Raw genomic sequence first — 24,914 nt, 5'->3', positions numbered from 1 at the left:
TCAACAATTTTCAAAAGAAAATATTTTTAGGTATTACATATAATTAGCAGTAATAATAAAATAAAACAGTATTACTTACTTCATTGTGGTTGATTTTGGACTCGTCACAATCACCACCAGCAGTTAAGTCTTGTTTCTCAGGATCTATTTCCTATAAAATATTCAATTAGAATTATTAAAAATAAATTATTTTATATCAATCACTAAGATATGAAGGTTATATGAACGTATAGTTTAAAAAAATGGAGGTGATAAAGCTGGATAACTGAAATTGATAATCAATTCTTTGATTGAATTTTTAATAATAATAGATACTAACGTCCATATCAACGTGGACAACACCAGTAGATCTTCTCTTAGGCCTCCGTCTCCTTTGTATAACGGCTTGTGTAGCTTGCGCGTTTCTAATATCATTTTCCTTATCTTGTTCTGAAACATATCAGTAGAAGCAAAATAACAGTTTTTTACTAATATACTTCAATCAACGTGTATCGCAACTTTTAATCTGTACAATATATACCTTTATCTTCAGGTTGCTTTAACGATCGTCTAAGTGGTAATGTTACCGTTGTTTCTGCACTACTTGTTGCAATGGTTTCAACTGGAGCTGATGATGGTCTTGGCACACTAGTACCTGTAGAAGGTCTTCTCATATATGCTGTGGTAGTATCTGGATTAGGTAGTGTACTAGCTCTGTTATTAGCATCTTCTAACTGGAACTAAATAAAATACATATACTTTTCTAAAAGTAAGATACACATTTTCTTCTAAGGAGGATAATAATATTTATATATCATGAACCTTATATTGAAATGTGATTGAAAGTTATATAAACCACAAACCTTGCTTCCATTGTCCACTTTCAACCTCCAAGAAGGTCGCCTTTCAGGTAAATTAAGTTCTTCTGAAGGTTTATTTGCAGTCACAGTAGTAGGGGTTGCTGTTGTTATTGTAGCTGTAATCGAGGCTGTATTGCTGGTAGTGGTTGCAGGCTGAGTTATTAAAAAAAAAATGAATAAATAATTATGAAGCTTTCGTTATTATTAGAAGTTTCGTGTTTTATTAGGAAGTTTAGTATTTTATAAGAGCTGCAGTACACAAATTAAAACATACACAATAGTTAAAAAATCGTTGTTTAGTACAAACATTTTATAAGAGCAACATTATTTAAACATTTCAAAGGTGGAAAAATATTATATAAAAATATTTACCTGTGTAGAAGTTATTGTAGGAGGAATTTCATTGTTTTGTTGTTTTTTCTTCACCAGTTGCTCCGCACTTTTGATTTCATCTAACGTCACTCCTTGAGTTGAACGCCGAGTTTCTCTTACCCTCTTTGCATGGGCTTTTCTTTGTGTTTCGCTTTCTTCATCACGAACAGGAGGAACAAAAGACCTAATCAAAAATTGCATTTATTATTGTAATAAATAATGATAATATTTGTACAATGCCTTTAACATTTTTGGAAAGTATAACAAAATTTTTAAAAAGCATGAAACATTATGATAAGCATAATTCACAAGCAACATTTACAAGTATCACATGAAACAATTATGCCTTCATTTGAACACAAAACAATTATTTTGTTATTGTTTGGTACAAATCACAACCATGTGTAAATATTACAGTTTTAAATGTAATATTTAGAAATGAAAATGGTGTTTAATTCTTTAACAAATGTATTTTGTACCGCACAGGTAAAGTGTACTTTGAGGTATTCATAAAACATGCTAAAACTTCATGTTTTTGTAAAATTAAAAAGTAGTTTGTCAAAAATGCACATATTTTCTTTCTTTATGTCATTCATGGTAATTCCGTGCATTTGAAGTCACGATATTCTTGCGTTAACACCAGGAAATTTGCTGAAGTAGGTTTTATAAAAAATGTATATTTTAAAATGTGAAGCTACTTAAGTGGCTGAGAAAATCAACTCATATATTTCAGTGGCAGTGTTTTCAAACTAAATATATTATTTTGACTAGCAAATACAAGGCAGTGGTTATTAGGACAAGTAATATTCTAGAATAAATGTATGCAACTGAAATAAATAATCACACTGCAAAGCAAATTTTCATGCCACTGCCAATAATTTAATATTGTGTGTAGATGTCATAGAATATATAAAATCACACATTTCAAGATTATCTTCCCAGGTCAAGCATTAGTACCCACTTGAAGAAATTCTTGAAGATATTTCCTGGACTTAGCTTGCTCCCTCCTGGTGTAGTGGGAGTTCCAGGAACTGCTACTGAATTGTTTGTAGTTGTAGCTTCCACTGGTTGAACACTACTCAGCCATATTAACAGCATTGCGCGATGCAAATATGAATATATAGACTTTCATCTTAAATGTATTTTTTTGCTTTATGTATATACTAAATTGTGTTCCTTGTAATAATTGAACTTTCAGGCACCTACGTATATTTTCCCGTATTTCGCAGCTTTATCTACTATATTTTTAACAGTATATTTATTGACTGCATTTAAAATGTAGAAAAGTATTTAAAAATTGTCTATTACTTCCCTATATCAAATTTGGTAAAAATAAATTTTTCTTCTTCTTAATATTTACCTGCGTATTTGATTGGTTGGAATAGGACTTGTTGTTGTTGTTGTTGTTGTTGTTGTGGCAGTTGTAGTAGCTGTAGCTGTAGTAGTTGGCAGTGTACTTGACACTATTGTTTTAGATGTAGATGTTGGTGAAAGTGTATTGCTTCCCTGTGGCAGTCTTGATAGTTCCAAGTTTAATTTTGCTTCTTTTCTTCTAAAGTCAAAACAGTATATTTGTTATATCACAAAAAAGTACAAATTTCATTTCAGTTACGTGAATTTTGAAAAATCAGAATTAACTCGAATGTTGCACAGTTTGTGTGAGGTACATAATATTTTGATGTACACAAAAAAAAATTTAAGTGACATTTAAGCCAAGCAAAAGCAAAGAATAAGGAAAGCTTACTTTGTATATTAATGATCACAGTATAAAAACAGCATATGTAGCAAAAAAATACAGAGAAGCTTTAATATAATACTAGGTAAAATTATATATACTGAAAGCATTAATATATATCATGTACGAAACATGCGCACCTGTGGGTTTCGCGTAGAGATGCAGAACGGGTCGTAGTATTGGTGTGAGTAGGAGTAGCTGCGTTGCAGCAATGGAGAGTAGGGCAGGAAAACGCCTTGATGCGAGCTCGTAATGCCAAGTACTGCTCATAGAACCTGCATAACATGCACCATGCCATGCATACAACTACACTAATTTTCTATACGCATAAAGCTTAGAAGCTACTGTATCGAATTTTTGACGTAAACAAATAATTTGTTAAATGCTCGCAAACTTTGCTATAGAAAATCATAAACATAAATATGAATATGCACAATTATAAGTGATTGCAGTGTAAACAAAATATAAATATGTTAATGAAACTTACATAATATACAAAATTGCAAAATTGTAATATTACAAAACAATGTATGTTAAATTTTTAACTCACTTGTCATCTGTTTCAAAACTATGTGTTCTTGTTAATACCACATCAGGTTCTGTATTAAGTTTATTTGACATGGTTGGTGATTTAATGTTGTTGTCCTTTTCTTCAAGTCCTAAATACAAGTAAAATAAAAGATAGTAGTGATAAATAATAGTCTAAAATCATGTGAAGTATTCCTATAATATCCGTCACTTACTCGTAGATAAAGTATGTGTTGCATCTGTATTTTGTATCCTATTTCTGAAAGAGCCTGACCGACGCCAAGATGGTATTACATCTTCTTCGTTACTATCAGTCTGTTGTTTAGGTGGCATTATTGGAGCCTGAAAAAATCAAATTATACAAATTTATGGTATAAGGATCTGATATACTGCTAAGTATTGATATAAATATTACCTGATTAGGAACTTTATTAGTATCAATAGCAGACGGTGTATTACGCGGGGATGTTTCCTCTCTATTTGCTCTATTTTTCTTTTCTGCAATGTTACATAAAAATACATGTATTTTACAGAAATATCATTTTGCAACTTTTTTCTAAGAAGGAAGGAAACTAATGGACTATACATCCATTTATTTCAATGGAAAAATGGTTTTTAGTAACACATTTTGAAAGTAGCTTTTTCATTATGAAAAGGAACAAAAGGAGACAAATGTATCATATAATACATGCAACGAAATTTAATTTTAAGAATATAAAAACAGTCTTACAGACAAAACTCACCATCATCTGTAAGACATGGAGAGTGGTTTGATTCGTTAGACTTATCAGATTGATTGGAGTAAGTGGAAGAATGTGAGTCTGAGCTAGTCTCAGATTCACCTTCACCATCACTCTCTTCCATATCTGTTTCACGTGTCGCTTCTGTCCATGCAGCATTGTTACAAGAAATACAAATTGCTGTTAAGGTAAGTAAAATAGACTTGCAAAACTGAACAGTGTATAACATATTCTTCATAAGAAACTATTCCTACCTACATCAGTACTTCTCAATCATTTGTGAATAAATTTAAGTAACTCTACAAATTTTTTGAATAAACATGTATAAAAAGTGCATTAACATTTTATTGTGTTTATGGAAAAAGAAAAAATGATTGAGAAGTACTACGTTTCTATAACCCATAGAGTGCTCTGATAGTATTACTCTGTTATAGATTTTTAAATAAAACTGTAAGTAACAAACTGTTATGTTGCAATGAATTTTTTAATGTACATTTTTCCTATATAGTAATACCTATGAAACATTTTAGTTTAGAAATTCATCACCATTTAGTAACAAAATCAAATACCTAATTTGCAAAAACGTTTAAATATGGACATGCAAATTAGCAAACCTATTAAAAAGTAAAACCGAAAAAGCAGAACATACCAACATCGCTATTGGTTCCAGTACTAGAATCTTCTTTATCAGACTGAATTTCTAGTTCGACTTTTTTAACTTTATTTGGCGTCTCTTCTTCAAATGTTTCCACAGATTCTTGCATAATTATAGTATTTTCGTTACTTGTTGATACACTGTAATGTGGTAATCAATATAATAAATTACATTTTTTATAAAAGATTATTAATTACTTATTTTACGAACCGTTTCTTTGGTATAGTTGGCTGTTTTTTATTAATAATTTGTGGATGATCTTTCATTAACTGCTGTTGTTTTTCTTTTAATTCCTTCAAGGCTGGTAATATATTTGTATCAGCAATATCAAATGCAGTTTGATCCTATCAATGTAAAATTATGAAAGAGACAATTTTCGTTATTTATAATATAAAACAATTATAATCTTACAGCATAATTCTTAATGTCCATATTACAAAAATTTTCTACTAAAAGTTCACAGGCTTCCAATTGTCCCCAATGTGCTGCAGCATGTAGAGGTGTCCAACCATCAAAATCTTGAGCATTAACATCGCATTATTTTTCCCTTTAAATATTTTTAATGTAATAGTTATTTTAATAGGTTTAATATTTAAAAGGTTCTTACTCCATGACATCAACATAGCCTTTAGCAGCAGCAACATGAAGGGCAGTAGCTCCTGACTTAGGGTGAATTGCATCCTTGCCTGTTGCTCCTGCTTGCCATGCCCTGGCATCATTTAACATTGACCTTTCTTCTTCACTTCTAGCTTCAACACAGTCTATGCCTATGAAACAAATTTAAATGACAAAATGTATCACCCTTATAACAATAATTAATCAATTATAATGTATTTTTTCGAGAAGATAATAATAACTACAAACCAGATTTATTTATATGTTGTTGCAGCATATTTTCCATTTCAACACTTTCTGCAATATCAAGAGCCAATTGACCATCATAGTTAACTGCTGCCAAATTACATCCCTTTTCTATTAAATATCTATAAAATTGTATTCCTTCATTTAAAAAAGTTTTTAAATTTTATTACTATATTATAATAATTATTAACACATATAAATGATGTTACTATCTTCAATATCCAGGTGAAAATAATACTAACTTAGCAATGGATATAAATCCACAAGATGCAGTTGCATGCAATGGTGTCCATCCCTCATTATCTCCACAATTGATATCAGCTCCTTTTTCCACTAAAAATTCGACCATATCCAGATCATCATTGATACATGCCTACAATTGAAATATTGTAACTTCCTTTAGTTATAAAATATAATCAGAAAAATGGTTAAATACCTTAAAACATAATATTTGTACATTGAGAGAAAAATATATACAAATTTGCATAAAAGTTAAAAATATACATACAAAAAGTATATTTAAGAAAATTTTAAGAACAAGAAATTCTATTTATGCTGGTATTATTTTCAAAGAAGAAAGAAATTTAGCATTGATGTGTTAATAAATTTAATGGTATTTAAATAATGCATGTAAATTAAATATTGTAGTGTACCCAATAGTAGATACTTTAGGAGTAGTATATTGTTTAATTATTCTATAATTTTGGATATTCTAACATAAATTTTAATAATTGATATTTGAAAGATGATGTCATATGTAAATTAAAAAGGACATTAGGTATAATAACATTTTAAGACAGAGGACATAGAATACAGATGCTGCAGCCTCTGACTTCTAACAGAGAACTATAAATAGCATTTGATGCCTGATGTATTTTCACATTCTATTTTCGCAAATCCATGAAATGCCTAAACTTCCTCTTACTATCACACTTAAATAACAGTAACAAATATGATATGTTTCATATAAAATAGTTTATTTGTACATATTTTTTGAGATAGGTGACTCTTGTTATAAGTATACATGATAAATATTTTATGAATGATTTTGGCTGAGTCAGTAATTACATAACTATGGTACAATTCATTCAGTAAAACTTATAAATGAATAATATTCACTTCATTAGTAGCATAAATAGCAATTTAAAATTTTTGTTAATATATATCTAACAATAATTATTTGTTATGAACAATACTTTTCTTTTCCTGTTTTGTCAAATAAAATAATAAATATAATTTCTTAACCGTATGATATATGTGTTTATTTAAAATATAAGAACAAAAGATGTGTTATACATATTTCTACTGCAGTACATAAATAATTTGATATTTAAGTGATAATTTTTGCAGGCTTCTATAATTTTTAATAAATATGTTTCTTAGCAGTTTTTTATTTAATACATGTGTGTATGATAAAAATGTATGAATATGTTAATTTAATATTCAACATTAGTGCAAATATTTTTATGCTTTGAGCACTACCAAAATGGACATCTTTTGCAGAGTTATTTTTAGCTTTATCCTAACTTCAATCTATTTCAGCAGACTTAAGAGTTTAAGTATTACCTCAAAACTTATACTGTATGCAAGATGACAAATTAAACATTCTGAAGAAATATTCGATTAATGAAAAAAAAATTACATTATACATTGTACAATACTATATTACAAAAAATATGTTACTTAAGAATATTTTAAATAGTGAATTTCTTATTTAAATAAGCAGTTTATTAATGTTTTTCAATTTTATTTACATAGAATTACTTTTGTATGTTATATCTGGGATGTAGTTAATACTAGCTAAAACTATTAAATATATAAGAGAAAGTTGTGTTATATGATGAGTCTTATTCTAACATTTTCATTCATTTAGAACTACATAACAATCTAATATTATGATTGATACATGTAATTGTTATAAATTATTCTATAGGTATCAAATGCAATACAAAGAATTTGATATACATGTTATTAAGAAGACAACATAAAACTAAGAAAAAGCAGATGAAAAAATTTGTATCATTTGTATACTTTAAAATTTACTGTTATTATATTTGGTTTTTAAAGTAAGTGTGCTATATATTTTATTAATCAAATAATTGGATGAACGTGTAATAAGTCTTCTTGCTTTTGAAACTTCATTCTCTGCATATATAAACAATAATCATAAGAGGGAGGGGGTGAACAGTTTTGTCGGCTGTTATCAGAGGGAGTAGTTGTATGGCTTGAATTGTGAGATAGCGGAAGCGTATACTCCGTGGCGGAACCACATCTGCATTTTTCCCATCATTAAATGTGACATCGCAAGCATGAAAGAAAATTTGACCGATCACACTTAAATTAGACAGCTGGAGCATGCAGTAGCCATCTTGCAATAAGAATTATGATCGAGGGAGAAAAAACATAGAGAGAAAGCAAGACTGGAAAAACTCGGTTGGGTGTTGTTGTTATGTGTATATATATATATATATATATATATATATATGTATATGTATATATATTGGGAAGAAATCGCGGGATATAATCAAATGTGCAAAAGGAGGATAGAGGAATTGTACCTGATGTAACGCTGTGAGACCGTCAACATTTCCGGTGTTGATATCCGCCCCCTTTTGGAGTAAACGTACGACCTCCTCCTTGTCGCCTGCCGCGCATGCTGCCAGGAATACACAATCCGCTGAGAATTTAATCTTCCGTGCGACCTGACGTGGTTGGGCCGGTTCACGATTTGTTTCGGACTGTTCCCAACGTTTGAGCTGTTCAGCCCTTTTAAATAGGGCTGAGCTCGAACGACTCTCAAGAGACATTGCCCGAAAACACGCACGACTGCACTCAAGAACCTTATAACCACTTCGCACGGTCTCTTCTTCTCTTTCTTTCTCTTCTTCTCACTCTCTCTCTTTTCTACGCTTTTGGATCTCCACTTCGCCGAGGCCACTTCACTTCAGTTCACTTTGCGTGATTTGACACGCTGAAACGACCGTTTTCCACTTCTTACCTCCATATACGACTTAATCGCGGATCCCGTTTTTTCTACAAAAAATATACGTTAAAATTCGTTCTGACGGACCACGAAGGGAGCGGTCGGTCGCCTTCACCAGACTCAGTTACAGGACGGCTAGATTCGCGTGCTCTTTGCTATTCTTGGCCGTCCCGTATCGTGCGAGCTGTGTCGAAACCAACGAAACAACCTGTAGTGTAGCCAACATTTTACGCTTCTATGTTTCTAGCGTCACTTTAATTGTAGTATCACACGTACATAATTTGCCATGAATATTTTAAATAATAATGGCATGCTAAAAGTAAAAATCTTCAGGAATATTTTTCTGTATAATAAAATCAGACAAATGTGGTGTAACTTAGAAATGATAAAAAAATAGTCGCGTATGAAATGTTTTAATATACACATTTTATTGATCATAGCTTTTAATGTAGAAATCTGTTTTAAAGTAACAAAAAATAAAAAGCGTTAAATTTAAGTCAAGTTTGTATGACTATAGAGGGTTGATATTGTTAAAAAATAACTGTTCAAATATTACTTATTTTTGAAGTTTTAATAGGAAAAGTAAACTTTAATTTCCTGTCATAGGTATAGTTACATTTGATGCTATAAAGTTGACATGTATTTTCTTATTTCTCTAGGACCATGAAATCATTTAGATTTTCGTGAAAGTCATTCTCGGTTGAGGTTAATAATAGTTCTTGTTAAAAATTATTAGAAAAGTAATTTAAAGTGGTACTGCAGTGGTAATTTGTGCACAATGAATACGGATCAAATTCTTAAGTACGACATCAAACAATGTTTAAATTTAATAGTGATGGGTAAAGGGACAGAGGTTACTGAAGGATGGAGCAGGCTTAAAAAATTAGAAAGTGAGCCTGTATACGGGCAATTAAATAACTATGAAGCTATCTTACGAGAAATACTTAACGACGAGATAAGGAATGTGCAAGAAATTCCAAAAATTATGATTTGGTTCTCTCAATATTTAACGGAGAAACCATTTACTATTAATCCAATTTCGAATGATATTGCAACAATGTTAAAGAATACAGAAATAAGTGATATGTCTCACTTAACAATGATACTCCAAGTATTATTAGAGCATAGTGTCTACTTGCCAGAGTCAGTGAATCATTCAAAACTTTGTGAAGCAATTGTTATTAACTTGTCTACTTTTTTAATGCCATATGATCCAAAAAAGATTTTAGAGTTTAACGACAATGCTGCTAAAGTTCAAAATTTTTTAAAAATAGTACAAACAAAGTCTAAGAATATTGAAAATGACAATTTAATTTTCATATGTCTCCAAACACTATATAGAATAATATCTGATACTAAACAAAATCAAGATCCTGGGCCTGGTTTGGCTGCTGTATTGCAAGTGGTAGAACCTTCTATTATACCACAAGCTGTTAACTGGATTCTTTCTGAATCACATTCTGATGCCCAATTAGCTCAAGCTTTGAAAGTTCTATGTAGTTGGCTTCAAAAATGGAGAGGTGATCGGCTTAGCATTTGGATTAAGGAGTTTATACTTGGTTTAGAAAAAAGATATAAGTATTTAATTCTTATTGAGGTTACAAAAGCAAAGCTTGATGTAATGTTTCGTGCTTTGTCAATACCTGTAATTCGTCAAAATGTTTCTGAAATTATATTTTATATCTTAAAAAGACAAGGATCTCCATCCTTGTTTCCAAATATAGTACGAAACACACAAATGGTGTTACTATATTTAACAAAAGAAGATTCTAAATCAAGCAAGGAATGCATACAAAATTTGGCCGATATCATGAAAATACTTATGTTAAGATTTCCAAGCCAATGTGTCTGTAATAATTTGGAAAGTTGTTTCCCAGTACAACCACGAATGCATATTGTTAAAGAAATATGGAATGAACATGTTTGGGTAGATGAAATGGAAGAAATTGAACCAGTAATTGAATCACCAAAAACACACTTGGGAAAAGTTGGACTTTCAAATCTTGGAAATACATGTTATATGAATAGTGTGTTACAAGCACTGTTAATGACTAGACAATTTTGTTATGAAGTATTAATGTATAAACCTTCAAGCAAAGCTGATGACCAAGCTGTACTTAAAAAGTTGCAGAATCTCTTTACTTTATTATTATATTCAAAGAGGATTTCCTTGGCACCAACTGAAATTCTATTAGCTTCACGTCCTGCTTATTTTCTACCGGGTCAACAACAAGACAGTTCTGAATTTCTCTGGTTAATATGTTGCTAGTATCTTAATTCTTATTTTTTACACCAAAATTACAATTTTATAGTTAATTATTTGTCAATTATAAGTTTCATTGGCAAGAAGTGATCATGTAGTAACAAATCTTTGAATTGCTTTTGTTAAATCATATATATTTTTTAAATAAATCAGTAGTAGTATTTTATAATTATAGAAAACATATTTAGTTCAAATATTTTACTATCTATATTACATAATCTGTTTATTTTAACAGTCATCTTTTAGACCTTTTACATGAGCAAGAAAAATCAGCTACTATAAATAGTGAGGCTAATAACTCCAATCTCAAGTACAAGGATGATAGAGAGATAAATGATATTTCATCAATAAGTGAAGAAGGAGCTAGTATCAAACGCTGGACAACTGAAGAAGATTTAAGTGGCAGTATTGTGTTGGAAAGAAAAACTCAATCATTAGCAGATTTTACTCAAGGTAGGGTCTTTTTCTGTAATGTTTCACTAGAACAACATCATTATAAATAGATTCTGTATCAAGCTTATATTGGCTTCCTTGTTGTAGGAGAAGACTTGGCACAAGTACAGCAACTTAGTGATTCACATTCAGATTCCACAGATAGTGGAATACAGTCTGTAGGTGGAGAAGACACAAGTACACAAGTACCACTTGTACATAGAGTACTAGGAGGAAAATGTAAAATTACTTATCAGTGTGCTCAATGTGATACTAGTTCTCATAATACGGATAAATTTCGTGATTTGCAACTGTGCTTCCCTGAAGAAATACAAGAGAACCAGGAAGTTTCTGTGCAAGATCTTATTAACTACTATCTTACACCAGAAAAATTGACTGGTGAAAATAAATATAGATGCGATAAATGTATGAAGCTATGTGATGCACAAAGAATCATAAAAATTTTGCATGCACCAACATATTTAATTCTAATATTAAAACATTTTCGTTACGATTTCGATACCAGACTAAGAACGAAATTACGACATAAAGTGATGTATAACGAGTCTATACAATTACCAGTATCAACACCATTGTGCACAACCACGGAAAGTTATCAATTATATGCTGCTGTTGTTCATTCAGGTTATAGCATGGATTATGGCCATTATTTCACATACGCTCGCGACTCGAAACAAAATTGGTCCAAATTCAACGATAGTTATGTTTCTCAAACGACTTTTAATGATTTTAAAGACTTAAAACCACCAGATACACCTTATATATTGTTTTATGAAAAAAATGTGCGGTTTGAAGGACTTTATGATGAAGAGAAACCTGAATTGTCGACGTTAAGTAAACATTTACAAGAACTGGTGGAAAATGATATTACAGCCTATATTGAGGAATTGAGGCATCAAGCTGAAAAATCTCAACGCGGACGATATAATTCAATATTATTACGAAAGAATGAGAATTCCGATGATGAAAATCCTCCACCTAGTAGCTGTCGGGGTGCAGTTAACATGCCTGCGAGCCGTTTTCTCTATTAAGTTATTTTAATATCGAAATATTATATTCTTTTATAAAATTAATCGAATGTTCCAGGTAAATTTGTAATACATTTTCCTTATGTTAGTAAGGAAGTTAGAGTTCCTTTATAAGTACAGTGCTATTGCTTCAATTGGTGTAAACGTATTCAAGAACAGTATTGTATGAAAATTTATACATATTTATTTGCTGTAGTTTCAACCAATTTTCCGGTGTATGCTGTTACTGTATATTTATATACGTGTAGAGCAAATTTGTATATGATTGTATATTTCACAATTATTCTTAATATTTGAGTAATATACTGCAAAAAATTATTAACATTAATCAGTGGATGTTAAAATATTGTAAAGTATAGTAAGTGAATATTTACGAGTCGTACTTAATATTTTGTTTTTTCTAAGCATAAAACTGTTTTTTTTTTAAGAGATTATAATATGTCAGTCTATAAAATTAAAGAAAAAAATTACACTGTCGTTATTGGAAAGTGTATTATAAAATTGTAATGGAAAAAGAATACAAACTCAGTATTTTATAAGAAGTTTAATGCAATTGGCTGTGTTTTTACATAGATGTATGCATACAAAAAACAGTATTTACATAACATCCGAAATACCATCAATTTTATAAGTATACTTTTGTCATGTTTTCGCACACCACGATTTGATACCTATTTCAACAAATGCCTTTTTTAATGTGAGGAAATATACATGTTACTTGTTAAACAATGTTGCACTAACGTTTTTTCTGGATTCTAATATTCATTATTATTTTATTCATAAGTTGATAAATATAATGTATATAAATTTGTAACTAACTTGACAAATGGTAACTGTGTTTATATAATTGTTACAAAATTGATCAATGTTTTTGAACTTTTGTTAATCACAGCAAATATTTTTAAATTTAAAGGACAAATGTAAGAACTATAACAGCTATTATTGTAAATAGATGTATTTTAATTATAGTTATCTTTAAACGAAAAACTCCAAGCATTACGAATCTGTGATAAATTTATACTGTCAAATTGAATATTAATTTCTTAGCTCAGTATTCAACGGACAAAAAAAAATACATTATCTATTTGAATTTATAATTGAAACACTGTAGTATACAATATTTATTAGGTCTTACGTATTTGTAAATCTCTCTAGACGGTACGTGAATAAATTATACCAAGTAATTCTTTTTTAATAGACCCAATGCGTTGTATTTATTGTTCATTTAATATCTATTGTCCTAGAAAACAGCACAAAGAGAATACATGAATGTTACACGTACTTACAGGGTAAAAGAGTAAACGTTCGATTAATATTTTGTCGCATAAATTTCGTTCTTATTATTAATGAGATTATTTATGTGTGGTGCAGCTCTTTTCTGTTCGTTAGTTTAACAATATAGTAATGTAAACTAAATGTGAAAGACTTACTAAAATATAATTCGAAATAATAAAACGATAATATATGATCATTCTATTTTAGTGTGTACGATTTTTTATCCTGCGCTTTCCGCTTGATTTTCGTCATTAATAATGTAAACCTGATAGCCACTATGTATATTCAACGCAAACATAAAGAAACACGATACTTTATCAATTTTTATCAAGTTGATTGACCGTATCGGTGTTGTAATGTTTTCATTTCAATGCGTTGCGTTATAATTAGATACACACATATATCGTTTAGTATCACTTCAACTTTGCAATATCAGCTTGAAACTCTTATCGTTGTTAAATTTAGATAATGTTACAATTAAAAAATTCATGGTACTTGAAATTTATCGAAATTGAGTATGGAATCACTATTTGTTTACTATTCAGGCATTAAGTAATTGGAGACAGACCTATTTGCAGAATAAACAATGGGAATTGTTACGCTTTACCATGTTGTCGTATTTAGACGAAATTTCGCTGACGGTCATACCAGGAATATTAACATTCTCGTAATGGTATGGAAAAGTAGTTAACCTCTTCTAATTCAAGGTCATCTCTAAATACAACCATACCATGGTCTGCGAATAAACGAGGCAGGTGCTTAAGAGGTAAATCGAGCGGTGTTTCGATTAAGGCGCGGAATTGGTCCATCTCGTTCTCAAAACTGACCGTTTCCTCGATGACCCTATTTTCCCTTTCTTCTTCAAACCTGCTAGTATTGGGATTTCCTAGTGTAGGAGGAGCACTTACAGACCAGGAGGGTAGACTCTCGTTATGGTGTTCCATGGGACGACTACTGCCTACTTCGTCCAGGGTTTCATGAATAAGGGCCAATTCGTTCGTACTCTTTGTGATAAAAGCGACTTAACTATGGCCACGATAATTTGCGTGTTTTCTCAAACGAGGACGATTGGTTCGTACCTCTTTGCGAGGGATCTCGCGTTCGTCTAATCAGCAGTGATGCCAGGAATCCGCGGTACGTGGGCCAAACGCTTACCCCCACTATGACCTACCGTCGTCTCCCACTATACCGTCCTCGTGCTTTTACATAAGTGTATCGGTAACTCTGGCTATATGCGTAGCTTGTTCGGCACTTTCCGCCAACAATCCACGTTACCACGTGCCGCTCGAGCAACCTGAGCGCATGAGTAGCAATCAGGAGATTCCCTTTGAATCTCGGTGCGACGGTATTACATTTTATTTTTAATTATTTTGTAATTTCACTTTGTAACAAGGAGGTTACATGCCTGACCCCCGAGGATTTTAATGAAATTTGGAGGCATGAATCTAGAAGTCGAAAGATGACATTCTGTAAAATATTTCATTTCAATGCGCATTTTTTATAAACAATTGAAATTACTTCTTACCGGTTCTCCTAATCGTGAGTCTGATATTGTTACCAGAGTCATCCTATTACTTGACGCACCACAGGAGATACCATCAGGCGATAAAGTTAAATTAAGGGGAACCAGGGATGTTTCCAAAGAGGCGAACATCATCGACAGAACCATAAAAATAGATCTGGTTAACGATATCGGATTATGGGAATTAGTGAACATGCTGGGAAATCGTAAGTGCGTTACCATTCGATAACCAAGTGCAAAGTTTTAGTGAATTGTACATCGAGATGGTTTACGAAATACACATTGCACTCCCGCGTGAAAACTGTCACAAGTTGAAAACATGACATTTTTTAGGAAATTATATTCTTACGATATATTCTTACACTATTTTTGATCATTAGCTCGAAGTAGAGGAAACGTTGTATTGGCAAATGGACTTACACGTCCAACATGATTCAATAAAGATTAATCTAAGCATAGAACAGAAATTACCTAAAGTATGGTTGGGAACTGTATTATCGTTAACTGGTAGTGTAGATATGCGGTACTTTACTTGTTCGGTACTTTACGTTAGAAAGTTCGTAGCTTTTATTTGAAGAAACATGGTCAGTGAAACATACGTTCGGTTCATAGTAAATAGGTACGTATTTTTATCGTACGTTTGATTCTATCGTACATTACTATTCGACATGTGACATTTTCTTTCAGTAAATATAAGTGTACTTAACGTTGGTTGGACACCATGATCGGTAAAAAATTAAAAAATCGCCAAATTCCTTTATGAAAGCAACGCAGTACGAAATAACCTGGATATGCGCACAAACTGATGCGCATAAAATCGGAGATTTAATCGGTGCATTCACAGCGTTGTTCGCGGGAAACCATATAGGCAGGAAGTCTATGTTAATCGGCTCGTTGCTACCCTTCATATCGAATCACGTAGTTCGATAGATACTTCGAAATTAACAATTTTTATATGTACATTTTGCTTAGTATGCTTAGTATTTATACCTCGTTCAGCGTCCAGAATATTTTTCAAAATTTTATCGTCGTAACATAAGGGAAATGTGTTGTACGCTTGTCATACAATATGTAGCGCAATGTTACACGCTTGGAACGTGTCCTGTACACAGGTTAGGTACATGACACTTTGTTACCGTGTTACCTTGCAATTAAATTCTAACTCTAATACATTCTGTCGAAAGTTCCTGGTATATCCTTTATTAAGCGTAATGGAAGAATAATTATACTGTACAGAGTTCATTTTACAAATATAATGTTAATAATAATACATTAAATAAAGATGTATAATTTATTAATACGTTAGTGGCAAATTAATTCTAGTTCGTGTGTGTGCGTTTTCATTATTACGAGTACCAGGCGCACCAGCTGGATGTTTAGATTGCGTAAAGCACTGTCTGATCCACACGGCACGTTACTACTGACGCTAAGCAGGTATAAGCCATTACTACTGACAGTGATTACTTCCTGACGATGATCAGACATAGGATATACGTCACACGTGTTATTGCATAATCCCCGAGCAATGGTTACATCGTCGTTACGTGAACCATCTATTTTTCGTGAAATTATTCGGAAAACCAATTACTCCGCATTGACACATATCCTATCCAACGAAGAACTCTATAATACATGTCAAAATATTGTAATTCTCTGACAGAACAATCGATATTGTCGATGCGTGTTATTACAAGCAACGGATAATCATTCAAATTGATATACATCTGTTTGTTCATTCGTATAAAATGAAAACGTTGAATAATAAACGCGAAGGAATACGTTGGAGCGTTTGCTTAGTAAAATCCCACGGAATTTCAACGAATAAACCGAACGTAATGGGTTTAACGTTCGACGATGGAAACGGAATGCCTGCTTGTGTCTCGTATTAATTAACATCCAAGTAATCAATGATGTTACCCGCATTATAAATTGTGAATAAACACACGTACCTAGCCGGTATAGCACGTAAGAGATGATTATATCAGCGATCCTGGTTTTACTTGTGCTTTCAACGCACACCGCTTGTTCTTCTTCGTTGCTGTTTCTGATTTTAATGTTTCGCTGTTAATTCCTCGGAAATATGAGCATACTTTTCTTCGACATTAGACGAGAATGAGTCGTTGTCGCGTTTCAAACGAGAGAAAGCAAGTTGCTCGATTACTTGTGATAATTGTTAATTACATTCGCGGGAATTCCCCGCTAGAAGGATATTTGAATTTGGCGCCACGTCGCGTATAGTCGGTGGAAGCGATGTAGCGAGGTCAGGTAAAATCGGTCAGGTGTCAATGTTTATTTAACTCAGCAGTTTCAAGCCGAAGAATGCAATCTACTTGAATGGTCTCGAAGGAGGAATGTCGTAGAAGAAAAGTTTTTTCAAGGTTATCGATATTTTTTGCACGAAAGTTTGTACTTTCTTTCAATTGCGCTTTGTAGTTACGACTCGAGTTGTGACATTCAGATTATAAGCAGAAATTTTACGAGCGATCCTAAGCGAGCCTTAATGCTTCGACGTACGACCTCACAGTATCGCTTCCACCGACTATACGTCATTTGCATAGACCTGTATATCTTATGAAATAAGCGTCACCCACTTGTTCAACGCACATGTCTCGATCATGCTCGAGACACACACACACACAGCGTACGTTCTAGTCCAAACAATTAAAGCACATTTAAAGTGCACTTGTTATCGCGGCTTGTTCACCTTTGAAAACGGTTGCGAAAGAAAGGTCAAATGTAATTACATGTGACGTGCAACATAATTGTAACGTTTTACTCGCGGAGAAGTTCAATGTTACGCGTAGTAGCGACCATGTCGAATCTAAAACTATACGTGGCGACTTTCACGGGTAAGACAAACAAAATACGCGTGAAACACGTGGATTATAATCATTCGTGAATCATAACGGTAGCAAATGTTACGATAAGACAGTGTGCTTGGCCCAGTTCAACGCGGGTATGTTTCTTGCATGGCCGCCCCCGATGATACTGCAACCACAGGCTGATGATTCCTCCTTCAAGATCACCGTGGATCAATTTCCTTGGGCGGCGTCGTTGTTAAAATTAGGAACGGCCTTCGGATGTCTCCTCTCGATGTTCATCGTTGATCTCGTTGGCAGAAAAATCTCAATTCTATTCACCTACGTTCCTACCTTTCTATGTTGGTTACTGGTAGCATGGAAACCTTCAGCTTCGGTAAACTTGAATTTGTTTCTTAAGCTCAAAATTATCAATCGCAAAAATTCAACCTAATTCGAACTGTTTCTCTTCGCTTGTTGATCTATGAATTTAACCACTTTCAGAATCTGTGTCTGGCTCGATTCATGGCCGGTGCCAGCAGCGGAATCATTTTCACCAGCGGCACGATGTATGTGACAGAGATCTCGCGTCCACAGATTCGTGGTATTCTCTGCGGTTGCTTCATATTAATGGATTACTGTGGTAATCTTACGGGATACGCAGTTGCCTCGTTCGGCACTATGCACGTATTCCCTTACGTGGCGATGTCATTAGCCACGGTGCAATTCACGATGTTCATCTGGTTCCCCGAATCTCCTTACTACTTGCTACAAAGGAAGAGATTCGAGGCTGCTATGGATTCTCTGATATTTTTACGCAATTCGCCAGACGTCTCCGAGGAGATGGACTCGATCGTGAGATCAGTCGAATGTGATCCTCGTAACAACGGGGTGCTGTCGTCTGTCCTTCATCTAATCTCTCAGTCGGGTAAAGGGAATTTCAGAAATATTTTCCTGGCAAATCTTACAAATCTTGAAAAACGTTCAACATTTCAGGAGGAAAAAGCTTAATTCTCTTTGGCCTGTGCATAATGACCGTACAAGCATTCTCAAGCTCGATCGTTCTCATCGGCTATGCTCAGACGATTTTCGAGAAGACCGACGTCCAAATGCAAGGATCTCAGATGAGCATCGTTTTAGCGATGCTGCATCTCACCTCTTATCTCGTGTGCATAAGTCTGGTTGACTCTCTAGGAAGGAGATCTCTGATGATAGTGTCCACTGTAGGCGTTGCTTACTGCAGCTTCCTCTTGGGCGTTTACTTCTGTATGGAAGAAAACACGGTATACATGACGAATTTGCAGTTATTACCATTCGTCGTGATATTATTCTACGCGGTGAGCGTATCTCTAGGATTAACCTATGTGCCTTTCGTTATTGTGAACGAAATCTTCCCGATGTATTCTAGAGCAACGTGCGTCAGCTTCTGCTTCTGCATAAATTTCACGTGGTCCTTTATCATTCTCTGTATTTGGAGCGCTGTTACGTTTCAGCACAATATGTACATTGTATTCTGGTTTATCTCTAGCTTGAACGCGTTCAGTATCCTTCTCTTGGTGTTTTATCTCCCGGAAACGAAAAGGAAATCGTTTTTACAGATACAGAACAGTATTATTGGCAAGATAATAAAGTAAAGATTGATCGAAAATTCCAGATTAATTCCTTCATTTATTATTTCTTCGGCCGACTATACCTCTATGCTGTGTTACCGTTTTAGTACTGTTTTAGGTAAAACAAAAATTCATGTATTACAGATCAATTAGATTTGGTAATCTTCAATCTTATAAATTAAACGGAAAGTTAGAATTAAAATTAACTTTTTTTTTTTACTAATATAACTGTTTTTCTGGATCAGAATTTCAGCGACGAGTCTGACTCGTTGTTACAGAAAGTGAAGAAGGGTTAAATTATCGTTCTAACGAAATAAGCATACGAAGATGTTAGAAAACCACGTAAATTATTTATTGAAAATGTTTGAACAGCCTTTGAAAACTCCTCATCGGAGTCTATTACAAACAGGTACTGCAACACGACGAAACTTACGGTAATATGTACAGTCAATTGTTACGAACAGTCTGGCAATCAATGTTCACTTAAAAAACATACTTATTCGAGGATTGAGAATTTTTCCAATTAGCGCACACCTTCGATAGAAATCAAGGAAGAGAAATAAAGGAGAAACAACGTTTTCGTTCTCCTTTGATGCTCAAAAATACAGATCTGTCCAAAAAGTGTACAGTACAAAAATACTATTGATCACCGTGAACACGCGCGTTAGTCACGGTGTTAATTGCAATTTTACCGGAGCACAGACGTTCTCGTGAAAAAGTTCACGTCTCTGGAAAGCAGTTTCGGCAAGTTGAATTTAAACTGATCGATTTTCGAAGGTAGCTGCCATAGAACCGTCGAAACGTTCACTCTCGACTGGGGAAGATCGATGCTGATTATCGCGGCGATGGAATCGTCGCGTCGTCAATATTGATCGAATCTCGTGCAAATGTTTATCGTTACATCGAATCTTCCTCCACACCGCGATCGTATTCGATTCTACTCACCTGCACGCCTCGGTTCTCCCGTTAATCGAAAGTACTTGTCTCTCGATTCAGTTTCGAACATTAAGACGTAAATCTCGCTTGATCTCGAATTTTCCCACCGACGAGAGGCTTCGACGCGACGAACGACGATTTTCTTCTCGCGAGGAATTTCCTTTTCAGTGATTTCGATCGATTTTCTTGGATGAAACTTCGACGTATAACAGTTCTCGAGGAAATATTCGACACGTGTCTTTTTTATATTGGCAATAATTCACAGTGAAGGGGTGAAAATCGCTCTTAAAGTTGAAAGTGGTAAATTATATTTAGCTTAATATCTCGAGAGCTATTAGAGCTTAGAGAAATAATTTTCACAACAAACTTGAAAAATAAAAAATAAATAACTCTCACCAAATATGTATATCTATCATCCTCATCTTTCACAGCGATTTTCATCGTGTACACGACAGCCGGTAAACAAAAAAGATACGCGTGGAATATTTCTTTCCGACACTAAAATACACCAAAGTTTCACGAATATCGGTGATTAGCATTACGCGCTGTCCCCTTTGGTCAGCCAGAATCACGACATAATCGCGAGTCCAGCGAGCGTGTCGCGGGAGAGAGACTGGGACAACTCTGTCGTGGTAAGATCGAGGCTGTAGGATCGTCAGATTCTATTAGTTGGAAGTAATTCTTGTAGCAAAGCTGGCGATCGAGCAAATCAGCTGCACCGAGCGTCGCTTTGAACACGAACTAGCGGAACGACGTCGTTCGACCACCGGTTTCTCCTCTCGTGGATCAAAGTTGTACTTGGTGGGCGTCCCTCGAGAAGGATAAATTATTCATTGGCGGTATGTATCCTCTCTGTGTGCGTGTCTGTGTGTGTGTAGGATCCGCGATATCTCTCGACGAGCGAAAGAGACACGTAAGTAAGTGACGAAGAAGGAGGAGAAGATCCTCTGTGATTAGCGTTTCTCTCCGAACACAGAGAAAAGGACACTGTTTCGTTGGTTCAAGAGTGCTGGTTACTGTTGTTCTTTTGCGTTTCAAGAACCAGATCGATCGTGGAACCTTCCTCGAGTTTCGACGAGGACGTAGACGTCGTGTGCTCGTTCTCCATTTCGATTCTAGGAATCAACATCGTGATAGAAGATTCTGAAACAAACGTTACACAGAAACGACGTGAAAATTCACGATGTCTCGAATATTGCCCGGTTGATTCGTTTAACGGTGGCAACAGGCTAGCCTTAAGTGGTGGCAATAACAAGATGTGTATAGTAAAAGTGGATGTTACACGGGACGAATATAGTTTCAAGATCAAAGACACACATACACTCTCTCTATAGCGACGTTTGCTGTCCCTTTTAAACGAGTCGGTTCGAAGTTGGCGAACGATCATTCTCTGGTTTATTCACTGGACGTTATAGTCGTCGGTAAATAACGATCGGAGTGATCTATGTGTCAAGGTTGAAATGGCTCAAGACCTTTGCTACGATCGATTTGAGTTAGGTCAGTGCTAGGATATTTAGCGATATAACTAGAGGATCGATTTTTAATAACGCAGGAAATTTGTCGGAGTTGTGTGCTGCATAATCGTGCTTATGAATATCTTTCAAAGCTCGCTTTGGATCTGAGGTGAGTGAGAAAATAAGGACTCTTTTGTGCAGCTTCGACTTATATTAGAAGGAAGTTGAAGATAACGTGACGATTCAGCAAAGGTGGAAGGAAAAGTGTGTAATGTAGAGAATTATAGGAGGATCGAATGTGTTCACTGGTCAACATCATTTCTACTTCGTCCCTTTTCACTTCCACCTTTTCTGTTTTACGAATTTAGTAGATCTGATTTTAACGTGTTTGGGATGGCGTGACCCACCCGTGGGTCATCGAGTTATTCTTTTATCTTAGATGTGATCTATCGATGGGTCATTCTAGTATGGACGACAGTAAAGAATGAATAGTCGGTGTGATCCATTGAGAGATACTTTTATTCGCCTACATACGTGACCCACCGATGGGTCATTCCAACGAAAATAACAAGAAAGATCGACTAGGCAGCGTGACCCACCGCGGTGGATCATCGAATTATTTTACAATATTTCATAAAAAGACATATTAACAGGTGAAAAGATTAAAAACTGCAAAAATTAAGTGTTAATAATCAAAACAATCCGGTTGAAACAAACATGTCATAAATTCCGCTGCGTTTAGAACGTATCAACGTAAATTCACGCGGAGATACAAAGTCTCCGCCAAATCTCTCCCTCAAGTATTAACAATCGAGACTCGAATAATCCGGTGATAGTAAAAATTTCGCGAATCTCACTGCATTTAGAACATATAGGGGGAGTTCCCCTAGCGTCGGACGCTTAAGGTTTTTCTTAAATAAATCTCTCTACCTGTGCACTCGCGACTCAAACGCTTTTGTCTCCTCTACGAGATACGCAGAATAACGGCTAGCCGCTAATGTCCGATATTAGGCGCCGTCCGGTGTTAAGGGAACTCCTCTTAAACATAAATTCACGCGGAAATACAAAGTCTCCGCCAAATCTCTCCCTCAAGTATTAACAACCGAGACTCGAATAATCCGGTGATAGTAAAAATTTCGCGAATTCCGCTGCGTTTCGAAACGTGTCAACGCAGTAGATTCACGTGGCAAACAAAAGATAAGTTTCGTCCAACCTAGATAAGGTTCCTCAAGTTAAAGCGTAACAGACGCGTGAAGTTGTTCATGCAGAAACCAAGGATACACTTACTACAGGACTTTTTCTTCTGGCTGTCCGACGGTGTGTCAGGGAACTGGACGTGCTTCCTGGAGGGTCGTCCCGCGACAGGACTCCTCTCGGAGGAGAGCGTGTTCTGTCCAGCCGTAGGACTTTGTGTCGGTGTTGTGGTCGTTTTGGTCTCGTTGTTGGTCGCCGCCCTTCGAGAGCTCAGACAAGACGTGGCGGTCGTAGTCGGAGGTTGTGTAGCGTACCTCACTGCTGGAACCTTCAAAGGCCACTTCATAAGATCCATTTTGTAATTGAATTTCTGGACTGGCGATGGCCACACTTTTCTTTTTTTCTTTTCTTTCTGCGTTTTAGACGTAACAAGCTAACGAGCTTTTTTAGACGCCCCTTTGATACAGTTTCACCGCCAGAGAAAGCGTACAAGAGAGGAGTTTCTGTGTAAGAGGGAAGATGCTGGTGGCGAGAGGAGGTTAATCGAGATTGGAGATCGTTGGAGGTAATCTCGTCAGTGTTAGCGTAATGACTGCAAATGAACTTTCCTCTTCTGTGCAATTCGAATTAGGTCTTACAGCTGAGAAATTGGTTTTTAAGGAACGTTTTATATCCCGGTGTATCTGAGGCGAATGGTATTTCTGATAGTTGTCGCGCGTCGGTTAGTTTGAACGACGGTTACTCGAAGGTAGCTTCATTAGAGAGAACGTCGCGACGCGATGCTTCGAAACAGCCGGGTGAATTTTAATTTTTCAATTTGAATATTTAAACTTGAGTAGTTTGAATTCGAGGGTGGATCGATGTAAATTTGAATATCTTGGGTGAATTCAAATTTTAGAATTTGAAAATTTAAATTTGAACAGCTTGAATTTCATTGGCCGAATCAAACTTTAGAATTTGAAAATTTGAATTTGAACAGCTTGAGTTTGACTGGATTTTATTCAAACTTTTCTTAATTTAATCGCACCAGTCGACATCAAATTTTGAATACGCTTCGTCTCACTGGCTGAATTTCAACTTGGAATAGTTCGAATTCGATTTTCTGCATTTAACGATCACACTCGTTTCAACGATCTACACATTTCTAAGATGAAACACAGTTCCGCGTTGTCAGGTAATTATTTTTGAACCACCGTGCGACGTCTAGCTCTCCTCGACGAGAGGGCTAATAACGCGAGACTTTGATCTGCAGCACAGCAGTATGTGTATCTACAACGTCATTGCTAACACAATCTACATTAATCAATGTTTAGAGGCCTGATTGAGTGTCTTGTTTCGATCGATCCGCGTGGTTGCTCACATCACCGCAAGATGATGAATGATTTTCTGCCAAAGAATCGAATACCCGATCACCCACCAGCTTTAATAAATTATCAACCCTGATTATTCACGATTTTCCTCCGTCATTTATAGGTTTACGAATCTTTCACAACCGCTGGACCAATTCCCAGTCGAATTCGGTACACTTTCTCCAATTTAACGGAACGTTAGATTCAACGTTAAGATCATCCTGTTAGATTTAATGCACATTGATAATTTTCTTCGAAGGTACAACGTTAATCTGAGACACGTACAAGATAAATCTAACAATTCTTGCCTAAGAATCAC

General features: G+C 34.7%; 4 protein-coding genes across 4 annotated transcripts in view; 2 read left to right on the top strand and 2 right to left on the bottom strand.

Moving 5' to 3' along the window:
• LOC108574037 (protein phosphatase 1 regulatory subunit 12B) overlaps window positions 1–8,835 on the bottom strand; it is a 15,603-nt gene extending 6,768 nt beyond the window's left edge. The window contains 19 exon segments of the mRNA XM_017936538.1: window positions 79–151; window positions 320–429; window positions 521–719; window positions 843–992; window positions 1,212–1,395; window positions 2,173–2,286; window positions 2,572–2,763; window positions 3,087–3,221; window positions 3,497–3,545; window positions 3,690–3,816; window positions 3,890–3,972; window positions 4,218–4,358; window positions 4,864–5,009; window positions 5,080–5,213; window positions 5,281–5,416; window positions 5,477–5,636; window positions 5,734–5,852; window positions 5,973–6,103; window positions 8,289–8,835. Of these exon segments, the coding sequence (XP_017792027.1) occupies window positions 79–151; window positions 320–429; window positions 521–719; window positions 843–992; window positions 1,212–1,395; window positions 2,173–2,286; window positions 2,572–2,763; window positions 3,087–3,221; window positions 3,497–3,545; window positions 3,690–3,816; window positions 3,890–3,972; window positions 4,218–4,358; window positions 4,864–5,009; window positions 5,080–5,213; window positions 5,281–5,416; window positions 5,477–5,636; window positions 5,734–5,852; window positions 5,973–6,103; window positions 8,289–8,537 (2,632 nt within the window). The 5' untranslated portion in view covers window positions 8,538–8,835.
• Window positions 8,836–9,383: 548 nt separating this feature from the next.
• On the top strand, window positions 9,384–12,460 carry LOC108574060 (ubiquitin carboxyl-terminal hydrolase 35). The gene is made up of 3 exons (XM_017936570.1): window positions 9,384–10,966; window positions 11,212–11,429; window positions 11,517–12,460. Exons 1-3 carry the CDS (start codon window positions 9,492–9,494, stop codon window positions 12,458–12,460), a joined length of 2,637 nt encoding a protein of 878 aa, XP_017792059.1. The 5' UTR covers window positions 9,384–9,491.
• A 5,570-nt stretch (window positions 12,461–18,030) lies between these two features.
• On the top strand, window positions 18,031–19,686 carry LOC108574027 (facilitated trehalose transporter Tret1-like). The gene is made up of 4 exons (XM_017936524.1): window positions 18,031–18,103; window positions 18,187–18,449; window positions 18,557–18,980; window positions 19,049–19,686. The coding sequence occupies exons 1-4, from the start codon at window positions 18,046–18,048 to the stop codon at window positions 19,684–19,686; spliced, it is 1,383 nt and encodes a 460-aa protein (XP_017792013.1). The 5' UTR covers window positions 18,031–18,045.
• Window positions 19,687–21,230: 1,544 nt separating this feature from the next.
• The window catches only part of LOC108574053, a 33,061-nt gene continuing 29,377 nt past the window's right edge, over window positions 21,231–24,914 (bottom strand). The window contains 2 exon segments of the mRNA XM_017936563.1: window positions 21,231–21,741; window positions 23,343–23,574. Of these exon segments, the coding sequence (XP_017792052.1) occupies window positions 21,599–21,741; window positions 23,343–23,574 (375 nt within the window). The 3' untranslated portion in view covers window positions 21,231–21,598.

The sequence above is a fragment of the Habropoda laboriosa genome, unplaced genomic scaffold (genome assembly GCF_001263275.1).
Source record: "Habropoda laboriosa isolate 0110345459 unplaced genomic scaffold, ASM126327v1 scaffold145, whole genome shotgun sequence".
NCBI classification, from domain to species: Eukaryota; Metazoa; Arthropoda; class Insecta; order Hymenoptera; family Apidae; genus Habropoda; species Habropoda laboriosa.
This window is presented reverse-complemented; position numbering and strand designations above follow the sequence as displayed.